Source organism: Cryptomeria japonica, chromosome 11 (assembly GCF_030272615.1).
Source record: "Cryptomeria japonica chromosome 11, Sugi_1.0, whole genome shotgun sequence".
NCBI classification, from domain to species: domain Eukaryota; kingdom Viridiplantae; phylum Streptophyta; class Pinopsida; order Cupressales; family Cupressaceae; genus Cryptomeria; species Cryptomeria japonica.
Window position 1 is genome coordinate 674,088,125 of NC_081415.1, and position 22,993 is coordinate 674,111,117.

At 33.7% G+C, this 22,993-nt stretch overlaps 1 protein-coding gene across 3 annotated transcripts; it reads left to right on the forward strand.

Moving 5' to 3' along the window:
- The first annotated feature begins 7,304 nt into the window (after window positions 1–7,304).
- Window positions 7,305–22,662, forward strand: LOC131070687 (scarecrow-like protein 21). 3 transcript variants are annotated; one of them, XM_058006283.2, is made up of 4 exons: window positions 7,305–7,485; window positions 7,740–7,865; window positions 7,959–8,028; window positions 20,029–22,662. In XM_058006283.2, exon 4 carries the CDS (start codon window positions 20,189–20,191, stop codon window positions 22,259–22,261), a length of 2,073 nt encoding a protein of 690 aa, XP_057862266.2. In that variant the 5' UTR covers window positions 7,305–7,485; window positions 7,740–7,865; window positions 7,959–8,028; window positions 20,029–20,188; the 3' UTR covers window positions 22,262–22,662. The 3 variants fall into 3 exon arrangements, with proteins under 3 accessions (XP_057862266.2, XP_057862267.2, XP_057862264.2); XM_058006284.2 differs by lacking the exon at window positions 7,740–7,865; XM_058006281.2 differs by lacking the exon at window positions 7,305–7,485 and having other exon boundaries at window positions 7,508–7,865.
- The last annotated feature ends 331 nt before the right edge of the window (window positions 22,663–22,993 follow it).

Here is a 22,993-nt window from a genome sequence, read left to right on the forward strand (position 1 = left end):
TAGCTTTTGCCCAACCCTCTTGAATGGAATCTATTACCTAACCTTGACTCTCTAAGTTAGGTTTCTCCAATTATAAAACTCTTGTTTAGAAGGTATAACATAGAAAAAGAACAAGATAACACTACACAAACTATAATATAAAATGACATTTATAACAACACTTGGAAGCTAAAACTCAAAGGCTTTACTAATTTCAACACATCCATAATAAAAGAGAATGTTAATTATTTACCCTTGCCTCTTGTTAGATATTTCAAAGTTGATTCCATTATAGATAATTGCTCTCCTTCTTGTGCTCACTTAGTTCTAACGAAATAGTTTCAAATGAGACATTGAGTCATACCGATAAGAATGGAGGTTGATGTTGTGTACCAAAAGTGAGGTCATTGATCAAATTTGATTAGCATAGGTGACATTAGCTTTCTAACATGTTGAGAGTAATAATTAGGGAAGTAAAGTCTAATATTTGATTGATCTGTGTTGGTGTAAATAAATATTCATTTTGGATATTATTACACTTTACTTAAGTTAACTTAGGATAATGCATCTCTTCGTAGTTTGGATTTGAGACACTTAGGGAAGTGTGCACATAGGGATAGAGCTTGTAGGAGAAATTCCACCTTTTGTGGTCTTATTTTGCTGTTACACTCCATATTCGGTGGGTCATCCACCTCTTGTGGAATATTATATTATATCTCCTACCTACCCCTAGTATTTCTTACCTACCCTTGTTTCTCATTGAGCCACATGTCATATTTGTGTGCTCATACATCCATATGGCCTTGCCTATATAAGCAAGCCTATATTCATTGTATTAGTAAGAATCTAGTTGATCATTTTGTATATTGATGAGAATACAGTTTGTTCTTGTCATTCTATTGTCTCTCTTATTTGTGCTTTCCATTGCCTCTTGATCTTGGCAAAATCCCACATGGTATCGGAGCCATTAGAGTGCCATTGGTTTGCCAATTGAGAGAAATTTGGGGTTTTCCATTTTGGAGCTTTCTATTGTAGGTTATTATTGGATCTTGTTGGGTCAGATCTGAGGTCACCATTGGATTGAGGAGGTTCGAGAAAGTAAGAATCACCTTTTATTTCATCTAAATTTGACATCCGAGGCCAAATCTAGAGCCGTTTGAAGGTGGAGGGTGGTGACTTGTCCCGGCAGCGATCTGCAATTTTGGAGCATTTTTGTTCAAATCCGTCATCGCCATTGTGCTCAGAAGGCCCAAAAACCCCAAGATCGACTGTCAATTCGTCGAAATCGGCCTCCATTACCCCGAGTTGAAAAAATCTCCCCTCCTAGCCCGCCGTACGGACTTGCAGGGACAGGTCTGAAAATTATTTTTTAATTTTTTCAGTTTTTTTTAATTTTCGGAAATTAAAAATAAAAATAAAAAAAATATTAAGGGGGGGGGCGGGGGGGGGGGGGCGTTTTTATTATTTTTTTTGGGGCGAAAAAATATTTTTTGGGGGTTTTTGGCCCGCATGCCACTTGCGTGTACCGCAGGGTACCTGCGGCCCCACAGGTGTACCTATGGGTACCGCAGGCCACCTGCGGCCCCACAGGCACTGCGGGTAACCGTAGGGTACTTGAGGCCCCGCAGTGTACCTGCGGGTGTCCGCCCCGCAGTACTGCGGGCCCCTTCCCGCATGGGGGGGGATAAATTGTTTTTTTAAATTTTTTTTTTTTAAAAAAAAACTTTTTCAATAAGTTTTTTTTATAATAATAAAAGAAAATAAACTTTTTTTATAAAAGTTTTTTTTATCTTTAATAAATTTTTATTAAAGTTTTTTTTTAATATAATAAAAAAAAAAAATGACTCGCCTTTTTTGTTTTTTCTTTATTTTTTAATAAAGTTTTTTTTGCATAATAATTGTTTTATATAGATTTTTAAAATCTTTTAAAAACACAAACATCATTTAATAAGTCAAATTGGGAACACTTTTTTTCTTGTCACTTCACACCTGTCTTGAAGTGCTTCCAACCGGCAGTCAAGGGGGGGGGGGGTTGATTTGCTCCTTTATATCTCTTGGCCACATCCCAATCGGAGGCTTCTTTTTCTGCAATATTCTACAGGGCTTCTTGGTGGCATCATCTTCATGTTTCCAGATTTGCACTATCATGTTATATGCTCTTGCATGAGCAATGTTGTACTCGCACTATCATAAAGTGCCACACCTCTTTGTATCTTGTCATTGTTGACATATTTGATGTAGTCCTCTTGTATACATAGATTAGGAATATCTTGTGAGACTTGGTGCATGGCTCCAGTTGAGACCTAGATTGTACACCTTTATGCATGGCTCCAGTGAGACTTGGATTGTACCAATATTTCTGCTATTTCTGAGTATCCAGATGATGCTCACAGCAGGTTGTCTCCATGCCTGATCTTCTTTTTGTTGCAGCGAGTGATTCATCGTCATCGACTTGGTACCTGGTTTTGTCACACTTTGACATTATTGGTGTAGCATTGGCTCTCTTTCTTCCTTATGGGGAGGTATTTTGGTCATCATCATTGGACCATCTTTGCAGGAGATTCGACATTGAGGGGGGGCTTCATGGTCTCTTCTTCTCTCTTTTGGGGGAGACATAGTTTGTTCTTCTCATTCATCATTGAGAGCATTGTGTGCTTTCATCATCTCTCTTTTGGGGGAGGGTTTTTTCCCATTGGGTTTTTCTCTCTTTCCCCACTTTATGGGAGATTGCATTTGCATTTGTACATGGGTACCTAGCATGGCCTCATAGCCGGGACCTATCTTGCATTGCTTAGTTGCATTGTTGACTTGAGTCTTCATTCCCCTAAGTTGCACTTAAGGGGGGGTGTTGGTGTAAATAAATATTCATTTTGGATATTATTACACTTTACTTAAGTTAACTTAGGATAATGCATCTCTTTGTAGTTTGGATTTGAGACACTTAGGGAAGTGTGCACATAGGGATAGAGCTTGTAGGAGAAATTCCACCTTTTGTGATCTTATTTTGTTGTTACACTCCACATTCGATGGGTCATCCACCTCTTGTGGAATATTATATTATTTCTTCTACCTACCCCTAGTATTTCTTACCTACCCTTGTTTCTCATTGAGCCACATGTCATATTTGTGTGCTCATACATCCATATGGCCTTGCCTATATAAGCAGGCCTATATTCATTGTATTAGTAAGAATCTAGTTGATCATTTTGCATATTGATGAGAATACAGTTTGTTCTTGTCATTCTATTGTCTCTCTTATTTGTGCTTTCCATTGCCTCTTGATCTTGGCAAAATCCCACAATCTTAAATAAAAGGTGACAATATATCATCTCCTTGATTGCCATTCATTGAGGATATAGATAGGAGCCATGAAGATTAAGATACAACAAGCTGAATTCCTCATAAATATTATACAAAAAAAATCTTAACTTCATTACAACTCCCAACTCATCATTCCTACTCTATTATAACCCTTCTGCAACATCAAAATTTGCTAATTAATAAATCTTTAAATAATAACTACTAATACATCTTTAACAAGAGAAAAAAAAACTTAAATTGATTTAAAAATATTACTTTTATATATAAATATATATGAGTTTTGGTTGACATTCTCTCTCTCTCTCTCTCTCTCTCTCTCTCTCTCTCTCTCTCTCTCTCTCTCTCTCTCTCTCTCTCTCTCTCTCTCTCTCTCTCTCTCTCTCTCTCTCTCTCTATATATATATATATATATATATAATTATAAATCTCGACCCTTAAAAATTAATAAATTATTTTTTAATTCCTTGATTTTTATAATAAAAGTGTATGTGATTGTTTTAATTGAATATGATTTTGTTCATTTGTATTCTTATAATTATATTATTATAATTGTAAAATTCATACATTGATGTTATTTCTTATTTAATTTTGTATTTATATTGGTTCACTTGTATTCTTATAATTAAAATTAAATTAGTGTAATGGTGAAATTTGTATATTTATGCTATTTCTTATTTATCATTGTATTTATATTGATTTATTTGTATTCTTATATGTAAAATTATATAATTGTAATGGCAAACATTGTATGTTTATGCAATTTCTTATTTAATTTTTGTATTTATTGGTAGAATGCCTTCAAAATAATTACATATGACAAGTGGCATACTTTTGTGTTAGGTTTGATTGATGCCCCTATCCATATCTATCCCTTTTATCTTACTACCTACACTTAATCCCATACATTTATTATTCACCTCTTATCTATTACATCATATTCACATTTAAAAATAAATTTAAACTTTTCCACCCTTTTTTACTAGTCATTGTGAGTTGGTAAATATTTGTACATTTTTGTTATGTTTGGTATTTAAAGAGATTCGATATGCAATTAATTTATATGCTTAAAAAAATCATTAGCACACATTTTGATTTTAAAAATAAAGAATCAAAATCTACATCATTTGCTTATAGGTCACTTACACACTTGTGTATGCTATCCTTGTATATTCATTCAAAGTTGTGAAGTTGGTTATTCTAAGAACTCTCCTAGCGCTCGATTCAGTAAGGTGTTTATGAAAACTACAATAAGTCTTCATATTTTTTTTTCTTCTCTTGTTTAAATTCAAAGATATTCATCAAACCTACAACAATAAATTTGTATATCTCGATAAATAATTCCAACATAATGTTTATCTAAATCTCCATCTTAATTCTTAAGTCTTCCTATTTAATTATTGAATTTATCATTCATTTATCAATTTAATTCTAAAAATTAATTTAAATTAATTATATTTAATTATCAACATTTATATATTAACCTAATATGTACAACCATATTGTGAAGTTATGAAGAGTATGCTAGGTTTAATACATACATCAAATTTAAAGTGCACATTAAACAAATAAATATATATATCCCTAATAGTTATCAATTGAACATTTTAAAAATAGTCATTACTATACATCTATTTATTAATAATCTCAACCATAAATAAATCTTGAAGACAATTAATTTTAGAAGAGGTATATTTGAAAGTGATTATTGTTGTTTATGATAAATTAATTAAAAAATTCTTTTTAGACTTTTTAAATTTATTATTTATATTTAATTTTTTATAATTTAAGTGAAAATTACAATAAGTCTTCACATTTTTTTTTCTTCTCTTGTTTAAATTCAAAGATATTCATCAAACCTACAACAATAAATTTGTATATCTCGATAAATAATTTCAACATAATGTTTATCTAAATCTCCATCTTAATTCTTAAGTCTTCCTATTTAATTATTGAATTTATCATTCATTTATCAATTTAATTCTAAAAATTAATTTAAATTAATTATATTTAATTATTAACATTTATATATTAACCTAATATGTACAACCATATTGTGAAGTTATGAAGAGTATGTTAGGTTTAATACATATGTCAAATTTAAAGTGCACATTAAACAAATAAATATACATATCCCTAATAGTTATCAATTGAACATTTTAAAAATAGTCATTACTATACATCTATTTATTAATAATCTCAACCATAAATATATCTTGAAGACAATTAATTTTAGAAGAGGTATATTTGAAAGTGATTATTGTTATTTATGATAAATTAATTAAAAAATTCTTTTTAGACTTTTTAAATTTATTATTTATATTTAATTTCTTATAATTTAAGTGAAAATTACAATAAGTCTTCATATTTTTTTCTTCTTCTCTTGTTTAAATTCAAAGATATTCATCAAACCTACAACAAGAAATTTGTATATCTCGATAAATAATTCCAACATAGTGTTTATCTAAATCTCCATCTTAATTCTTAAGTCTTCCTATTTAATTATTGAATTTATCATTCATTTGTCAATTTAATTCTAAAAATTAATTTAAATTAATTATATTTAATTATTAACATTTATATATTAACCTAATATGTACAACCATATTGTGAAGTTATGAATAGTATGTTAGGTTTAATACATACATCAAATTTAAAATGCACATTAAACAAATAAATATACATATCCCTAATAGTTATCAATTGAACATTTTAAAAATAGTCATTACTATACATCTATTTATTAATAATCTCAACCATAAATATATATTGAAGACAATTAATTTTAGAAGAGGTATATTTGAAAGTGATTATTATTGTTTATGATAAATTAATTAAAAAAGTCTTTTTAGACTTTTTGAATTTATTATTTATATTGAATTTCTTATAATTTAAGTTATATTCATTATATTATCTATTAAATTCTTTAAATTAAATGTGTTTTATTTTTCTTAAATTAAGAAATAATTTTAAATACAAATTTTAGGATTTATAATTAAGAAGTGAAATAAACTATTGCTTAGAATTTTATTTTAAAATATAATATTTCTTCTTTCTAGTTTTTAAATTTTTAATAATTGTTTAAGGATCTAAATTATATATATTGTGGTTAATATCTAATTGTTTATTCAAGAAATGATTTTCTATATAAATAATTAAAATATTGATAATATGTTGATTATTTATGTTGAGTAATTTTTTGTAGAGTTGAGAATTTCCTTTATCAATATAATAGATGTTTTTATAAATTTTTACTTATGATATTGGGATGCAGCCTTGTAGCTTTTAAATATTTTTCCTTTTTAAAGTTATAACTCCATGAAACCATAGTCTTGAAAACAAAAACAAAACCTCTTTACTACAAATTAGAAGGAGACTTGAATTTAAGAGAAATTTCATAATTAAATGTATTTGAATGATAATGTATGAATAGATTGAGCGTGCTTGAATAATCATTGTATGAATAGGTAACATCTCAACAAGACTATACTTCACCTACCTCAACATCATTTAATGTAAGAAATATTAAATACACCTTTTATACATGAAAAATAAATATATAAAAATTACTCATAATATATAAATCAATAAATTAAAGTCAAAATTTATACAACTACATTTTAACTAATCATAATAACTCAACACACGGAAAAAATACCTCCCATTCCTAAAGTATTAAGAAGAATCCAATGCAGAACCCGTGTTATGTACACAAAGGCCCTCGGAAAAATAGCCGATTTTTTGATTAACTAAGATGAGTCCAAACATATTAGGTAATTTCCACATTGAAGAAATAAAAATATAGGAAAGATCTCGCTAAAATCTCCTAAGATAACGTACAGCGGTGGTGTGAAACACACCCTGTAACAAAAGCAATAGTTTATTAGGTACAACATAGACCCCGCTTTGTGCATGCTAATGGGCTTTGGAGACACGTGTCATGATCTGAGCAGGGGGTTACGCGGTGGCCTGCTACACAAAATGAGTGTATCTTCCCACATATGCCTTGATCCAATTGGAGGAGCGGAGGAATACGAGGAAAGGTGGTTTTGTGTGGAGGAAGCAAAACATTGGGTATCTTTGAAGGGAATGACATAATGGTGTATGAATGAAACCTTGTAAAGGACCCCACAGTCTCGGGTATGGAAGATCCAATCCAATCCAGTGAAAATTGGATCCACAAATTTGGTAACAAGATTTACATCGATTCTACGTTCGGTTTTCATTTTTTATTTTTAATTGTTAAGTTTTACAGTGGGGTAGAATTGTGTCTCTTTCTATGTTGGGGAGGCAGTGCTTTCTATTAAAGTAATAATCCCAATCAATCCAGTCAAATACCCACCTTGAGCTGATCAGAGAATTAGGAATGCAAGAAGCAGCAGCCCTCATTTTGAAAGTTAAGGGGAGAAGGAAACTGATACCTGTTTCGTTTGATTGCACAGAAAGCCATTGATTCCTCTGTGCAGCTGCATATACTCATATGGAATAGTATATCCTGCAAGTAGAATCGTTGAATCCATTTGTGAATCAATAACCCATCTTCATCCCAAGTTTGGTATCTGTTGCATGTATGGCTGGTGTCTTTGAATTACATTTTTTAATGCTTTCAGGTTGTGTTCTGCTTCATTTTGCTTATTTCTGTTCTTCTGTTTTAAATACAGACGTGGGGGTAATGGTGCGAATGTGAAGTATAAGGTTATTTTGATTACCTTGGAGAATCATAATGGAAAGGTAATGTTTGGACGTGTGCTTGTCTATTTCATTATATCTCTTTCGTTTTGAAGCTGTTATGACACTTATCCTTCATTTTGTTGAGGTTGATCATATCTAGATCATGCATTTTTGATATATTTTTTTTTGGGTTCTATTCAGTTTTGTATGAAATGAAATGGGCCTGTGACCTTTGATTATTTTCATGCAGATTGGTCAGGCACTAACATTTCTTTGCAGCTGTACCCATTTAACGATTGTCTTACATTACTATTTTTGTTGATTGCCAACATCCAACGTTATTGATAGCATATGAAATATAATTTTGGTTCAATGGAATGTCTGGGCTTTATTCTGGCTATACCCATATTGGGAAAAGTCTTTACCTTTTGATTGATCACGAGTCAATACACGATGGTAATGACAACACAAATCCATTTTGAGTAAATGGTAGCATAGTTTCCAATCTCGAGGACCAATTTAATATCTGATCATAGTTTTAGTTTATTTCTTGATAAAGCTTGCAAGTTTTAGTTAAAAAATTGTTAGCCTAGATGGGATACAAAGATTCAGATATGATATGCAGCCCAGAACAAGTTCTCCCACTTTCTTAAAGGCTAAAGACTCAGGAGGGAAACTGCACACGGGATTAACTTTGGATCCTTTTGTATCATGCAGGATCTTTCCAAGTTTCGAGGACACGCGTCTATCAATTAATATCATGCAATCAATCAAGTGTTTTCTCTGAATGCATCGAACCTGTTTGCTTCAATTGTTTCTAAGAACTGGCCATGCGGCTGTTCTAGACAACTGAAGTCAGAGTTAGGAATTCTTTCCTGTAATGGTCGACGTACTGTATACAAAAGAGGGAAAACTTTGTCGGGTCTCAATCTAAGAAAACCAGGAAGTTGTTGACAAATAGCTAGTAAAACCAAAAATTATAATCTAATGATACCCTTCTGTTTCAGGGTTTCTTCTATCCGAGTTTCTCTATACAGCCCTGCATGAAATCGGATCTATCATCATTTTCTTTATTTTAGCCCTTAGTTTAAAGCTTCTCTACGTCCCTTCAGTTTTGCCTATATGTGAATAGTCAGAATTGAAAAGTAGAATATACGAATAACTGAATATTTCATTCATGATCCGATCTACACGATGATAGAAAAATTATTATATTCTAACCTTTTTGATGCATGAAAAATGCAAGGATGTCTGAAATTTAGAAGTATTGGGCTTTTGGTAACCATTTAGGAAGCATCTCTCATTTGGATGTTGGTGTATGATTGTTTCTTACTATATCTTGGCTTATGTTATGATAATTGTATATCCCTTCTCGTCTTGCGTGGTCCAACATACAAGCAAGGAACTTTTGATGGCACATTTCTTTTCTGATGTTGTTATTTTTGCACGGAGTGACCACACAATGGAAATAAATTCGTGCAATGTGGATTTAGGCTAGTAATTATATGACATTAGAATGGTCCTCTAATTTTCCGTGCCTTTGTCAAGTCTATGTGCTAAGAAGTGATAAGTGAATTGTGGTAAAAAGCCATGTTATGAAATCCCTGAGCTGAAATATCTATTATGACCTCATTTAGGAGACACTAATATCCTAGCAAAAGATTGGTGGTCATTCACATCGTTTCCTATGGGTGTATAAGTATTATTGTTCCACATGTTGCAGTATAAACTAGAATAGTCTAGTTGTGTGTGTTAAGAACCTACTGCATGGGCATAAGTTGTCATCAGTTATTGCTTCATTTCCTGGTTAATGTTGTCACTTGACTCAGTTGAATAGGTTTGAGTCATGCTGGCAGGCAAGGCCCTATAAGTTCGTCTTGCAGTGACTGTTAAACGATGAAGGCATGGAGTCATCTATGAGGTAATTTTATGTCTAGCGGAACTCAATAAAAATTGGGTATGACTAAACAGCATATAATTTTGAGAAGAGATTCCATGTGAGAGAGATCTGATCTGGCCTTGTAACATGCCCCTAGAGTCACAACTTTTTTTTGATCACCCAGGGTATCCCTGTGACTGATCCCAGCGCCCATTTTTGGGGCAAGTTGAGGCGAGAGTAGTCCAGGAGATGTACCACACAACCTGCCTGCCCGGTACATTGGGTTAAACCAAGGCCTCGGAGTCGAACCCGAGACCAATGGGGAGTGAACCCACGGCCCGAACCAACTCCACTACCTGTGTGGGTTCCTAGAGTCGCACATCTTACACGACAATGTTGAATGAAATATTATTATTGGCAGGCTCTTGTACTGTTCACATACATGTTAATAACATTCTGCTTTGTGAGCTTTATGTTCTCTCGGTTAAGAAACAACCAATCTGTAACAAGTTATTGAAAAAATTTACAAGCTAATTTTTTCTTTTTCTGAGTAGACAATGAAAGTGATACAGGGATCGAGCTTCCTGTTGCAGAGATTGATGGAGTAGGTTCAACTCTTGATAAATTTAAGGTAATTACATAGATCAATTGTCAAAAAAACCCTGTTGCAGGGATGCATGGACTTTGAAAGTATTGCTATTTTCTTAGCACATTTGAACAAACAAAATGTTATCTTCAAACAGTGAGGCCAAATAGATTATTTATGATTGTAGTAACAAGAAGTCCACTTTAAAAGTTAGTATAGGCAAAGTATAGAAATACCAACATTGCGTTTTTAAGAGAATGCAGTTACTTTGTTCGATATGAAGTCAGACAGTGTAGCATCTTTCGTACCAAAACCAAAAGCTGATCATACCTCTTAATGGTAGAAATATCTTTAGCAGAATGCCATGATACAGTTTTGTAACTTTAGGAAAGTGCTACTCTTGTGAATGGGGCCACTCTTGAAATAATTTTCTGAATAATCACAAGGCAAAATATGGAGGATGATTACCAAATGGTGGAGCCTTTTGGCATTGATAAAGTTTTCTTCTTCATGTGTGCAATGATAAGCTGATAATACGATTTAACACTTTATTTTTTTTAATTTGACCTGAAAATGAGCACAGGTAAATTGATTGTAGATTGTAAGAGCTGCAGCAGGAATTTTGAATTTTTTAAATATTTTCTTGAACAACATGCTGTAAATTATGACCCTGTGAACTTAAAATCATCTCTGAATTACTATGTTCCAAGATTGCCTATCAGGCTTCCCAGGGCATAGATTAAAGCAAGAAGACATATAAATTAAAATCCAGTTTTTTTCCGTGGCATTAACTAGTAGTTGTAAGTTCTATGCAATGGTTATCAAAAGATCAAAGTACTTGGGTTTCAGAAAATTTTGAGTGTCTTTGGAAAGCATAAGCTGCTTTCTTGATGGAATTTTGTCCCATTGCCTATGAGTCCTTATTAGACTTTTAGAGGGGATGAGCATAGGGTCTTATGACGATGATGAAACATGAAAGACTTTAGCAGATATTAAAGAAAATTATATATCTATATATATATATATATAGAGAGAGAGAGAGAGAGAGAGAGAGAGAGAGAGAGAGAGAGAGAGAGAGATCATAATGCCAAATAGATAGTTAGACTTAAGGCCGAATGAAAATTAGTGCTAGTGAGGTAATAACCATATAGTTTATGAGCACAAACTAGTATCACGGAATACACCTCTTTTCTGTTTCAATTAATTAATACAACTTTAGTGCATGTAGACATCTCGAGCCTTTTTATTGTTTTCTTTCTTACCAGTAATTATTTGGACTTTGAGAACAAAATTTTCATCTAAAAAATAGAAAATAACAAGTCTGATACATAATTATCTTGGTCTTATAGGTCTTGTCAACCACATATCAACGCTTGAGGAAAACAATAATGTTATATATGATAATATAATCAAGAAACTCCTATTAACTATTTCCCAATTCTCAAGGTATGCTTCGAGGAGACATATAGAGGTGTTAAGAATTTTCATGTGAAGCCTCCCAACATTTGGAGATGTCCTCATATCTTTGAGAAAAGGATGTGTTTTTAACATGAAAATTTGATTTACACCTTGACCTCGATGAGAAACCAATCAAAACCTTGATTTTTTTGAGATTCAAGGAGAGAGAGCATAGCTTTGGGACTACATACATTTCCTAGACTTTTAGGGACAAGGGACGACTGTTAAATTTTTTTATAAAATAAAAGAAACAAACATGAGATTTGAAGTATTAAAATTTTGGCATAGTTTATGCCTATATAAGTTTGCAATTTTTTCAATATGATTGATCAAGTTTCTATCTTTAATTGCTGAGGTTTTCTTGGCACATATTTGTGTAAACCTTTGACTGCTATTTTTGTTGGTTACATATTAGTTGGTACTAGAGCAAGCTTTTGAGCCATTGGTTGGAGTTTCTCTTTGATCCATGACCATTGTGTTAAGGTTTTTTAAGCTCTCTTCTACAACTTTTTGTTGTAGGCACTGTAGAATAAATCTAACACCACCATCACATCTAGAGCAACAGAGAAAGCTGATTTCACATTTCATTCAGTCCAAGTCGGACACATAGAGGCCAAGTTATGAAGTTTCCCAATTTTATTGTGTTTTTGCAGGTTTTGAGTTTTTTGACAGGCACATATTTCAAGAAAGATAGTGCTGTATGACTGTACAATAGCATTCTGTTGCATTACTTTCTTGTTGTTGCTTGTTAGTTTCCCTTCTATGTTGAATACTGATCTGCCACATGTTGTCGACATCATCTGTTGAAAGTTGAACCGACTACACTTTGCCAACCAAATAGCGACTTAATATACTTAACAATGCCACAATATTCTTCATTGGCAAAAAATTCTTTAATTTGCTAGTGTATTTATTGCCTCACTATCATTCTACCTACCACCAAATGATGTAATTGCCATGTTAGTGTCCACATAGTACTGCCATGCAAGCATGAGATCAAATCTACACGATCTACCACTTTAGCGTAACACCATCTAGAACATCATCAGCAATGACATTGCCACATTAGCACGTCACATCAGTAGAACCATGTTGTACTGCTAACATCATGGTGATGATGCTTGGGGAAATCCTTGCTTGTGGGGTTTTGCATTTCAATTTCACCCTTCAACTTTGACAAATCTGTTCTCACTTATTTAAGTCTAATCAAGATGATTTTTTTTTATTCATCGACCTTTTTGATGTCAATGGAATGATTATCTCCGTTTTGGTTACTATTTTTTCATGTTCCTGATATTTTCAGTTTTCTTTGTGGCTTTATTTTGGAACTTATAGTGCACTATACTCCCTTATGTGGAATATTTTTTAGTTTTGCTTTATGTGAAAGTACATATTTTTTTTTGAGAATCCAGATATAAATTTAAAATCACATAATTCTGTAAAAAGATGTAGTTTTTCTCATTTCTATTGTTTGAAGGAGACACGAAGTTGTAATATGCTTTCTTATTTGGCTGAGAAAGTAGTTGAACTTGGTAGTATGGTATTTGCATTGTTAATTATAGTCAATGCCATTATGTCATGAGTATTACCACTCATGACATTGACCATCCTAAGATCACTTGTACTATAGCAAAGCGCAAGGTCAAAATCTATGTAGGCTCAAGGTCCTTGACATGGAGACTTGGCTCAATTAAAAAACACATAGATGATGAGGACAAGGTCTCATTTGCAATGATGAAGCCCTATGGTATTGCTAAGGTATTGGTCACCAAACACAAAGATTCTTAGAACCCTCTCAATACTTGGGAACAACTTGTCACAGCCTTGAATGACACTTTTTATCCTTATAATTATAAACAAAATTAAACATTAAATTGCTTCATATGTGTTTTAGAGTCTACATGATCATGGAAAAATTACATCTAACAATCCAACCTCTTGAGAATAATGCTCAAAGTTCTAAATGAGGCTTCTACTCTCATTCTAGTTCAAGAGTGGACTACATGAATACTTGATTTGAGAGTTGAAATATACTCATTGAAACACTCAATGCTGCATCCAATCAGGCACAACTTGTAGAAGAGAAACTTGTTGCCTAGTCCACCGTGTCTCAACTTTTATTTTTTTTAGGTCATTTGGAAATTTTGACTTCTCAGTAGCAACAACATTCTTCAAAAAAGTAAAAGCCTTTCTCTTCTCCATTTTCTTCCCATAGCACACATACACATCTACAAAATCCAGTATCTTCTGATTTGGCACCTTTTAAATATTTTCACATCAATGGTTGCTCTACAAGATGGATAAGTTGTGTGCACCTTGTGATCATTGCACCACCCCATGCATTTATCGCCTCATCCTTCCCCTCTTCTTCTAGTATTGCAAAAGTCTAGTCGATCATGATTGTGGGAATGGTACTAGTAGTACACTTCAAAAAATGAATGCTTGGCCCTACCTTGTCTTCAATCTGCCTTAAAGAGTCCATATGCTAGAATGATGAAGCCATAATCAGCCTGACATTAATCTACAGAGCCTTGACCTTTAGGGGAACGACCTTGCTTGGTATTACCTCCTCCAAGACAATCTCTAAACCTCTACACTAGTGACTATGAATCGAAGCCATTCCATTGCCCTAACCATGCCCTTAGTCTTGATGACTTCCAATGGAACCCCAACAAACATTGACACCACATTTGTATTTGCTTTGTATCAATGATCTATAGTCAAGAACTTATCACCCAACACTAATTTGAGTGCGTCTAGCACAACCTCTACTTGTGTTTTGAGGGTTTTCTTCATATGTAGATTTCTGATGTTTCTCAAGAAGGAAATTTGCCTCTTCTTTGAAATCAACCATATGTTGTCATCAATAATCCAAAAATGTGAGCTATTGTTTGCACGTAATCAAGAGGGAAGCGACTACTTAATTTTTTGGTATTGTTGTAATTAATAACTCTCCTCAACTCCCAAATGATTTCCTTTCCCCTTCCAAGGTTTAATGATCCTTGTTAAATCTCCATTGCAAATCATTTGCATGCTCGAGCTAGTTATCTCCAAGGATTGTCATTTATTGTTAAGCATGCCTAATCAATCCGTGTTGGAAACATGGCCCATTATGCATTAGGGATAAAAGCAATGTCAATCGTGTGATTCTTTGGTGTGATTATAGATAGAGTGTGGTATCAAAGGAATCCCACACCCTTGCCTTGTTATGAATTATACACTCTTAATTCTTATCAATGACAAACTTGCCTCTATGTTATTCTCTTTGTATATTTGTTATTCTCAATAGTGATAATCAACACAATATGAAGTGAGTAACCCCCAAATTGGAAGACAAACAATATTTTGCATAAGGTTTGACCAGAATTGGATTCAATGGCAAACACCATTTTTTTAACATACTTGAAGGTTGACGAGGAAGGTTTGTGCCTTTTCTTTGTTGATGCCATTTTTAGTTTTTTTGAGGATTTGCTACCTTTTCGGTTTGGGTACGATCCATTTCGGGTCTAGATACTAGTTTGGTGTGGGTAGGGGTTCTGTTAGGGTTCAAGATTGGTTTGTGGGTTTATCTTGGATGAACCTAGGAGAACCCAAGAAGATTTTTTTTAAAAATCTATTGCAAACCCACAACAATTTGGCTCATTTTAATTTTTTTTTCTTATTTTAAACTATTTTTGGAATCTCATTTTCACCAATGTGTTTTTTAATTATATCTCATTATTTGAGTTTTGTATTCATGTTTTGAGGAAAGAGTTTGAATGGTGCGCAAAAAGTATCAAAGACTCATTAGGTGAGTAAACCCCCTTCCCTGCCATTGCGAAGAAGTGGTTTGTTTTTGAAGCGGGAGTGGTTAAGAACTAGTATAAACTAGTAGGTAGAGAAGCATAATGTTAAATTGAGCTCTAGTCAATGGTTCCATTTGATCAATTGAATAGGGAACCACTTTAGAGATAAATGCATTAGGCCATCCCTTCTCATCACGATTCTCCTTGAATAGCTTGGAAAAGGCATCAATAGTTGACAAAGCAACAAGGAATTCCAATACATGAAGATGAACTTGCTATTTTTCATGGAATTGATTGATTATATAATATATTAATATGAATATGAATATTAATGAAGTTATAATTATATTCATATTCATATATGTTTTTTAAAAGCGGTAAATGCTTTTGACTTAAAGCTATGAATTGGTGAGGTCACAATGGGGAACCTCACCCCCAACATAAACATGGAATTGATTGATTATATTAATATGAATATGAATAATAATAGAAGATATAATTATATTCATATTCATATATGTTTTTTAAAAAGGGTAAATGCTTTTGACTTAAAGCTATGAATTGGTGAGGTCACAATGGGTAACCTCACCCCGAACATAAACATGGAATTGATTGATTATATTAATATGAATATGAATATGAATACTAATAGAAGTCATAATTATATTCATATTCATATGCCTTTTTTAAAAGGGGTAAATGCTTTTGACTTGAAGCTGTGAATTGGTGAGGTCACAATGGGGAACCTCACCCCCAACATAAACACTCAACAATAGCATCTCGATAGGGTTTGAACCTTGGTGGCAAGAACAACAACACATTTAAACTATCACACTTTGGCAATATCGGTTATATTCAATATTCATATTCATATATATCATATTATGTTTCTTATAGATTAATATAATTAATATTTTAAAATATTTTTATTATATTTATACAAATAAATATTAGATATATATTTTATTTACTATATTTATTTATTATTTATTAAAAAAAAGTTTATATATGTAATTTTTATATGTTTTTGTTTGAATGAACCCAAAACGAATGCAACCCCTAATTTTTTTTGACCGAACCCTTGAATCAAGCCAGTGAACCCAAATTTGAACTAGTACCAAGATTGGTAACTTAGGATATACCTATAAGTTTTCTCTTTCATCCTAGACTAATCATTTTGCACTTTATTTTCTTGAGTTGCCTCTTGAAGCCCCATCAAAATTCACCTTCATCCCCAGCCAATAGGGTTGGGGTGTGGAGGATTAGGAGTAGACTTAAACTCTATTTTCCCCTGAATGTGGGCATATAGCATAGGATGTTAGGAACTTAAGATAAGTTTGTTTTTTTATTAACCCGAGGACGCGTCCCCTACTTGAAAACCCCCATCCCAGTCTCGGGGATGTTTCGGGGACTTGGGGACGGCCAGGGGATGCCCCCCTTCCCCGTCCCCAAATTGTCAGAATTTTGAGGGGACGTCCCCGAAACGGGGGGACGGCTTCCCTAGCTGTGGGGGACGTATGGACGTCCCGGGGACGGCGGCTAGACGTCCCCCACATCTAGGGCTAGGGAAAAATATTAAAAAAAAAGTCGTATTTTCAATTTTTTTTTAATTTTTTCTAACATGGGCCCTCTATATTGAAAAAATTTAAAAAACGACTATCAATTTTTTTATTATTGAATTTGAATAGTTATGAAATCAAAATACGACTATCTATATTTTATTATTTTTCTAACATGGGCCCTCTATCAAAAATTAAAAGGCAACATTAAATTTATTAATTCATATCAAATATTTATAATTTTAAATTAATTCATATTATAAATTTTAAAATTTATAAATAGAAAATAAATTAAATAATAAATTATTAAATAATAAATATTATACTTTGCTTTTTAGTATTTACTTAGTACTATTTTGATTTCCATATCGCAATTGACAATGAAACAATATGGCAGCAGTGTGGCCTTTGGCCATTTTGTATGTTATTTCTTTAATATCTATTATGATATGCATATTGACAATGTGAATGAATTGAAATTCTGAATTATGAGTGCATATTGAGTATTGAGTCTATTGATAATGTTGTATGTTCGATGTTTGCATTCTAAAATGTTTTCATAGTATCATACACATGCTATATCCATGTTTTCATATGAATATAATGTATAGATGCATGCTTTATCCATGTTTTCATATGAACATTTAGAATTTTCCTATATATTTTAAATTTTCCCTATATTTTATATAGCCGTCCCCTCCGTCCCCAAATTTGGCAAAAAAATTTGCCGTCCCGGAAACTCGTCCCCCTGTCCCCCTGTCCCAGAAACTTGGGGTAATGTAGGTAAAAAGGTATATTTGTAGTTGTTAGATGGGTTAGCCAAAGTTAACTATTTGTTTCTTTGTTTTTATTTTGTTTCTCATATCCAATAAACATGAGATCTGGAATATTATGATGTGATATAGTTTATGCCTATGCAAGCTTGTAATTTTTTCAATATGATTGATCAACTTTGTAGCTTCATTATGTAGATATTTTTTTATACATCTCTGTATGTACATCTGACTGTTACTTTTATGGGTTCCCTATTACACTATTAACTTGATCTTGATTTCATGAACTAAAACTCATACACATTGAAAAATTAGAGTCCATTCATATGTTGATCAATCTGATACAGTGGTGATAATCATATCAGACCAGTTGTTTTGCACGTTGATTTAATGGTATAAGCTAAATTATGAACCTTCTATAACTGTTGTAAACCTCAAGAAATCTGCAACATGAAATTGAACATAGGTCTGAATTCTGAAGTACCAGTAAAATGTGAAACTGAAACTGATAGAAATCTAAAATTCAATCTCTGGTAAAACTGTAAAACTTTTGTGCAGTACCCTAGATCTGAAAAAGTTAGATGAGAACCAAAGAATAGGATTCTAGAAATACTGAATGCTCTCAAATTTGTACGCTTAGGATTCTTTTGGACAGAGACTCCTCTTTTATGTTTTTAAATTTTTTTTGGGGCCCTGGGTTTTCCTTGATGTCCCAAAGAATAAGGGATGTCCCCATTTGACAGGTATGTTCCTACTCCTAGGAAGCTCCCTTTCAACAAGATTTTTTTTTTTGGATTTGGGGGGATGTTTTGTCCTTATCCTTGGGACATCATCCAGATCCTGAGGATTGTCCCTGTGGAACACTGTTAAAAGTGAACCTAATTTTATGCCAATTCACTAAAGAATTTTTCCTTGATCATCCAAGTGTTCCTCAAGAAAGAGGAAAAAAGCAGAAGACCAATTTTGGAATAGAACTACCTCTGGAAGATTGGGAGTTGTTTCTTCTCCGACACACCACTTAAAGAATTAATGATACTACCTCGGTGAAGAACAAGCCATTCCAATAATAGTTGGACCATAAAGGAATCTGATGACTTACAATATGATTGGCACAATCTTACACAACATGTTTTGGTATTTTTGAGCCTTAATGCTTAAGGATTCAGTTGTGAGGTAATATTAGAGTGTGTCTAACTTATCATCAAATCAATGGTTAGACAATGGAGGACGGCCTTACCATTTCTCCACTTCCAATCTTTATAACAAGCATGCTATTCTTGAAGCTTTAACTTGGGTAAACAATATTTGGTACCAAATTACTTATCATCTGATAACTTCATGTGACCTTGCAACTGAACTTTTGGTCTTGATTGGTATCACCCTTTATCTCATTGATTCAATTTATAATTCGAAAGATCCCCTTAAGATAAAATTCCTTTCCTAACCTATCGTCAAGAAAGAGACCATGCAAGGGCAAGCTAACCACATAGAAAGTTGAAAGTCCACATCCCTCATCACAAGCCACGAGAGAAATTCCTTTTACCCCTCGTTTCCTCCAAAGGAAACTTTTGAGTACCTCCTCAGTCCTTTTTGAGGTTACTTTTAGGAGGGAAAAGACACAAGGAATAGTATTCTAGTTACCATCATGATTTTCACGCACAGTGGAAAGTTTGGGTTTCTCTATGCAGGCAATTGTTTATCAGACTTAAGACAATGATCTAAAATAGGTACTGAGTACCAAAATGAATATCCAAATGCCAGATGATTTGTCTGTATTTTATTTAGCTAGTTTGGAGGTTCATCTTGGCCAACGAGAACTAACATTTTCCCCTCACTGTCTTTCTTTCAATAACTAACTGTATTTCTACCAAACATTCTTGCAGATGATTTCAGGTGCAATCATACTTGACATGTTTTACTATAATGTGTTGATTGGAAATTTCAAAACAAGCTCACAATTTGTCATCAAAGAAAATCCTCCAGAGATTTTACATAATTTGTTGTTTTCTTTGTCATGCAGGCATTTCTCTTGTTCTGTAGATGTACATACAATGTGTCGTGTGGAAAAATTTGAAATTTATAAGCTTACATTTGCATCCTCTATGTTTGACATGAGAGTTCAGTAGAAAAAAGAAAGGTTCTAAAGCAATAGTGCTTTGGTCTTCTGGGCGGTGGATGCAATGTCTATGTTAAAGCCTCTAGATCCATCAGACGGTTCAAGTGATGAAAGTAACATAACTCTAGGAAGAAACTTCCGAAATGGATCACCTGAGATGATGAGTGCATGGAATAAGATGAGAGTGCAGTACAAGCCTGAACTTGGGGGCATTACCTTAAATTCTCATGGTTATCTTGATTCTTCTCTGACAGGGATGCAAACCAGGGTAATGCAGCTACTTTCCCAGAGTTCATTATCTGATATTGAGAGGCAAGCTATCTTCAGTGCAGTAAAGCTACAAAATCAGTACTCACCTGTATCACCACTCACTTTCTTGGATTCTATGGGGATGTCTGACTCCTCATTTCATTCTGCTTACACTAGTGGGCCATATTATCAACAGACACAAAATCATGCTTTAATTAATTCTCAAGGCACTTTGTATAGCCCTGCTACATTGGCTGAAATTTTGGTTTCCAATGGAGGTCGATATCCTGGCATGCCAATTTTACAGAATGTTTCTTCCCTTGAGAAATCTATATCTACCGACAATCTTACAGAGAGTAACTTGCCATTCTACCCAAGTTATCAGTCATCCAGTGACCAACAGGGCAGTGTCATAATCAATGAAAATTCAGAATGCATGAGGCAAAAGCTGCAAGAGTTGGAGAGGGAACTTTTCAGTGATTATGAAGAGGCAAGTGTTGTAAGCCTCTCACAGAGCACAAATTTTGACAGGGAATGGGCTGATACAATAGAAAACCTTTTGTTTGAGGACTCTCCAGTGCATTCTCCAACAGAAAGTACAAACCTAAGGGTTTATTCTGATAGCACCCTAGATTATCCCACAGTACGAGCCTTCCCACCTCAAGCAGGGAGCGAAGAACACTCATCTTTTCTTTACCAAACAAGTTCTTCAAATCAAGAAATATACACATCAACTATTCAACAGGAAATGGATCTTGATGAAGGGATCCCTTGTAAGCAGCTTTTAATTCGTTGTGCTTCTGCAATATCTGAAGGTAAACTAGAATTAGCAAATAATATAATCACAAGACTAAGAGAAATGGTTTCTATTCATGGAGACCCAACAGAAAGAATTGCAGCCTACATGGTTGAGGGTCTTGCTGCACGTATAGCATCTTCAGGAAACGGGTTATATCATGCTTTGAAATGTAAAGAACCACCAGATGCTGACAATTTATCTGCAATGCAGATATTATTTGAAGTTTGCCCATGTTTCAAATTTGGCTTTATGGCAGCCAATGGAGCAATTTCTGAAGTCTTCAGAGAGGATCAGAAAGTTCACATTTTAGATTTTGATATTGGGCAGGGCAGTCAATACATGAATCTCTTAGAGATTTTTGCAAAAAGGCCTGGCGGACCTCCACATGTGCGCATAACTGGGGTAGATGATCCTGAGACTGTTAAACGCCCTATTGGGGGATTGACTATGATAGGAAAGCGCCTTGAACAACTTGCATTATCATATAGAGTTCCTTTTCAATTTGTTGCCATTGCAGAGAAAATTGGAGATGTTGAACCACAGAGGCTTGACATCAGACCAGAAGAAGCTCTAGCAGTCAATTTTGCGTTCCAACTGCATCACATGCCTGATGAAAGTGTATCTACAAGGAATCCTCGTGATCGACTTCTAAGGATGGTAAAGTCTCTCAATCCTAAAGTGGTCACTGTAGTGGAACAAGAGGTGAATACTAATACTGCACCTTTTTTGCCCCGGTTTGTGGAAGCTTTAAACTATTACTCAGCAGTTTTCGAATCTTTGGATGCTACGCTTCCAAGGGAAAGCAGAGACCGATTGAATGTTGAAAAACAATGCCTTGCCCGAGACATTGTCAACATAGTTGCTTGTGAAGGAGCAGATAGGATTGAGAGATATGAATTAGCTGGAAAATGGAGGGCCAGATTGATGATGGCAGGTTTTACTGCGTATCCACTCAGTGCCTCTGTGAACAACACAATCAAGTCACAGCTACAATCATACTGCAATAGTTACAATCTTAAGGAAGAAGGAGGAGCTCTATATCTTGGATGGTTAGACAGAATTCTCATTGCAGCATCTGCTTGGCATTGACAAACTAATAACCTACTATTGTTCTTGTACAAAATATTCTTATTATGATTTATAGACAACATTGCAGAGGCTGCATTTGACTTTGACATTGACCTTGGCAATTTGTGTCAGAGAAGAGTGCACAACACTTCATGTAACAATTTTTTGATGGGAGCATTGAACCTAGCATCCAGAAAACATTGCTTTTGCTCTGTGCAATCAGAGAAAGTACTAGGGAAGGCATATTTATATTTATATTTTGTTTTCTTTGTTCATGATGCAGATGCTTGTGAAAGTTAGTGATAGAGATAGAAGTTTTTAAACAGTCAAAGTACCATTTAATCAGGGGAATCAATGTTTGGCATTGCCAAAAATATTGTTCAAAATGTCTTAAAATAATAGAGTTGCATATTTCAAAATTTATGTATTCTCTGTTTGTAAAGACAATTATAGGATGTCGTTATCAATTTTGAGAACAAATGATATAAACAGTATGGAATGATAAACCTAGTAAACTATATTCTAAGCCTTGGCTCAGGAAAATATTTGTGGATACTTTTAATAATATCCTACTCGCTTGCTACCAAGGAAGCACAAGGTCAAATGGTTTTATTGTCCAAATTGTACCAGGTTATGCATCCGCACAGCTCCTTCCAAGATGAATTAGTAAGCTTGGATCTCTAAAGGGCTCCTTTTTGAATTGCATCAACTAGGGACAAAATCTACATGACTGGCTTAAATTTCACATGAGGA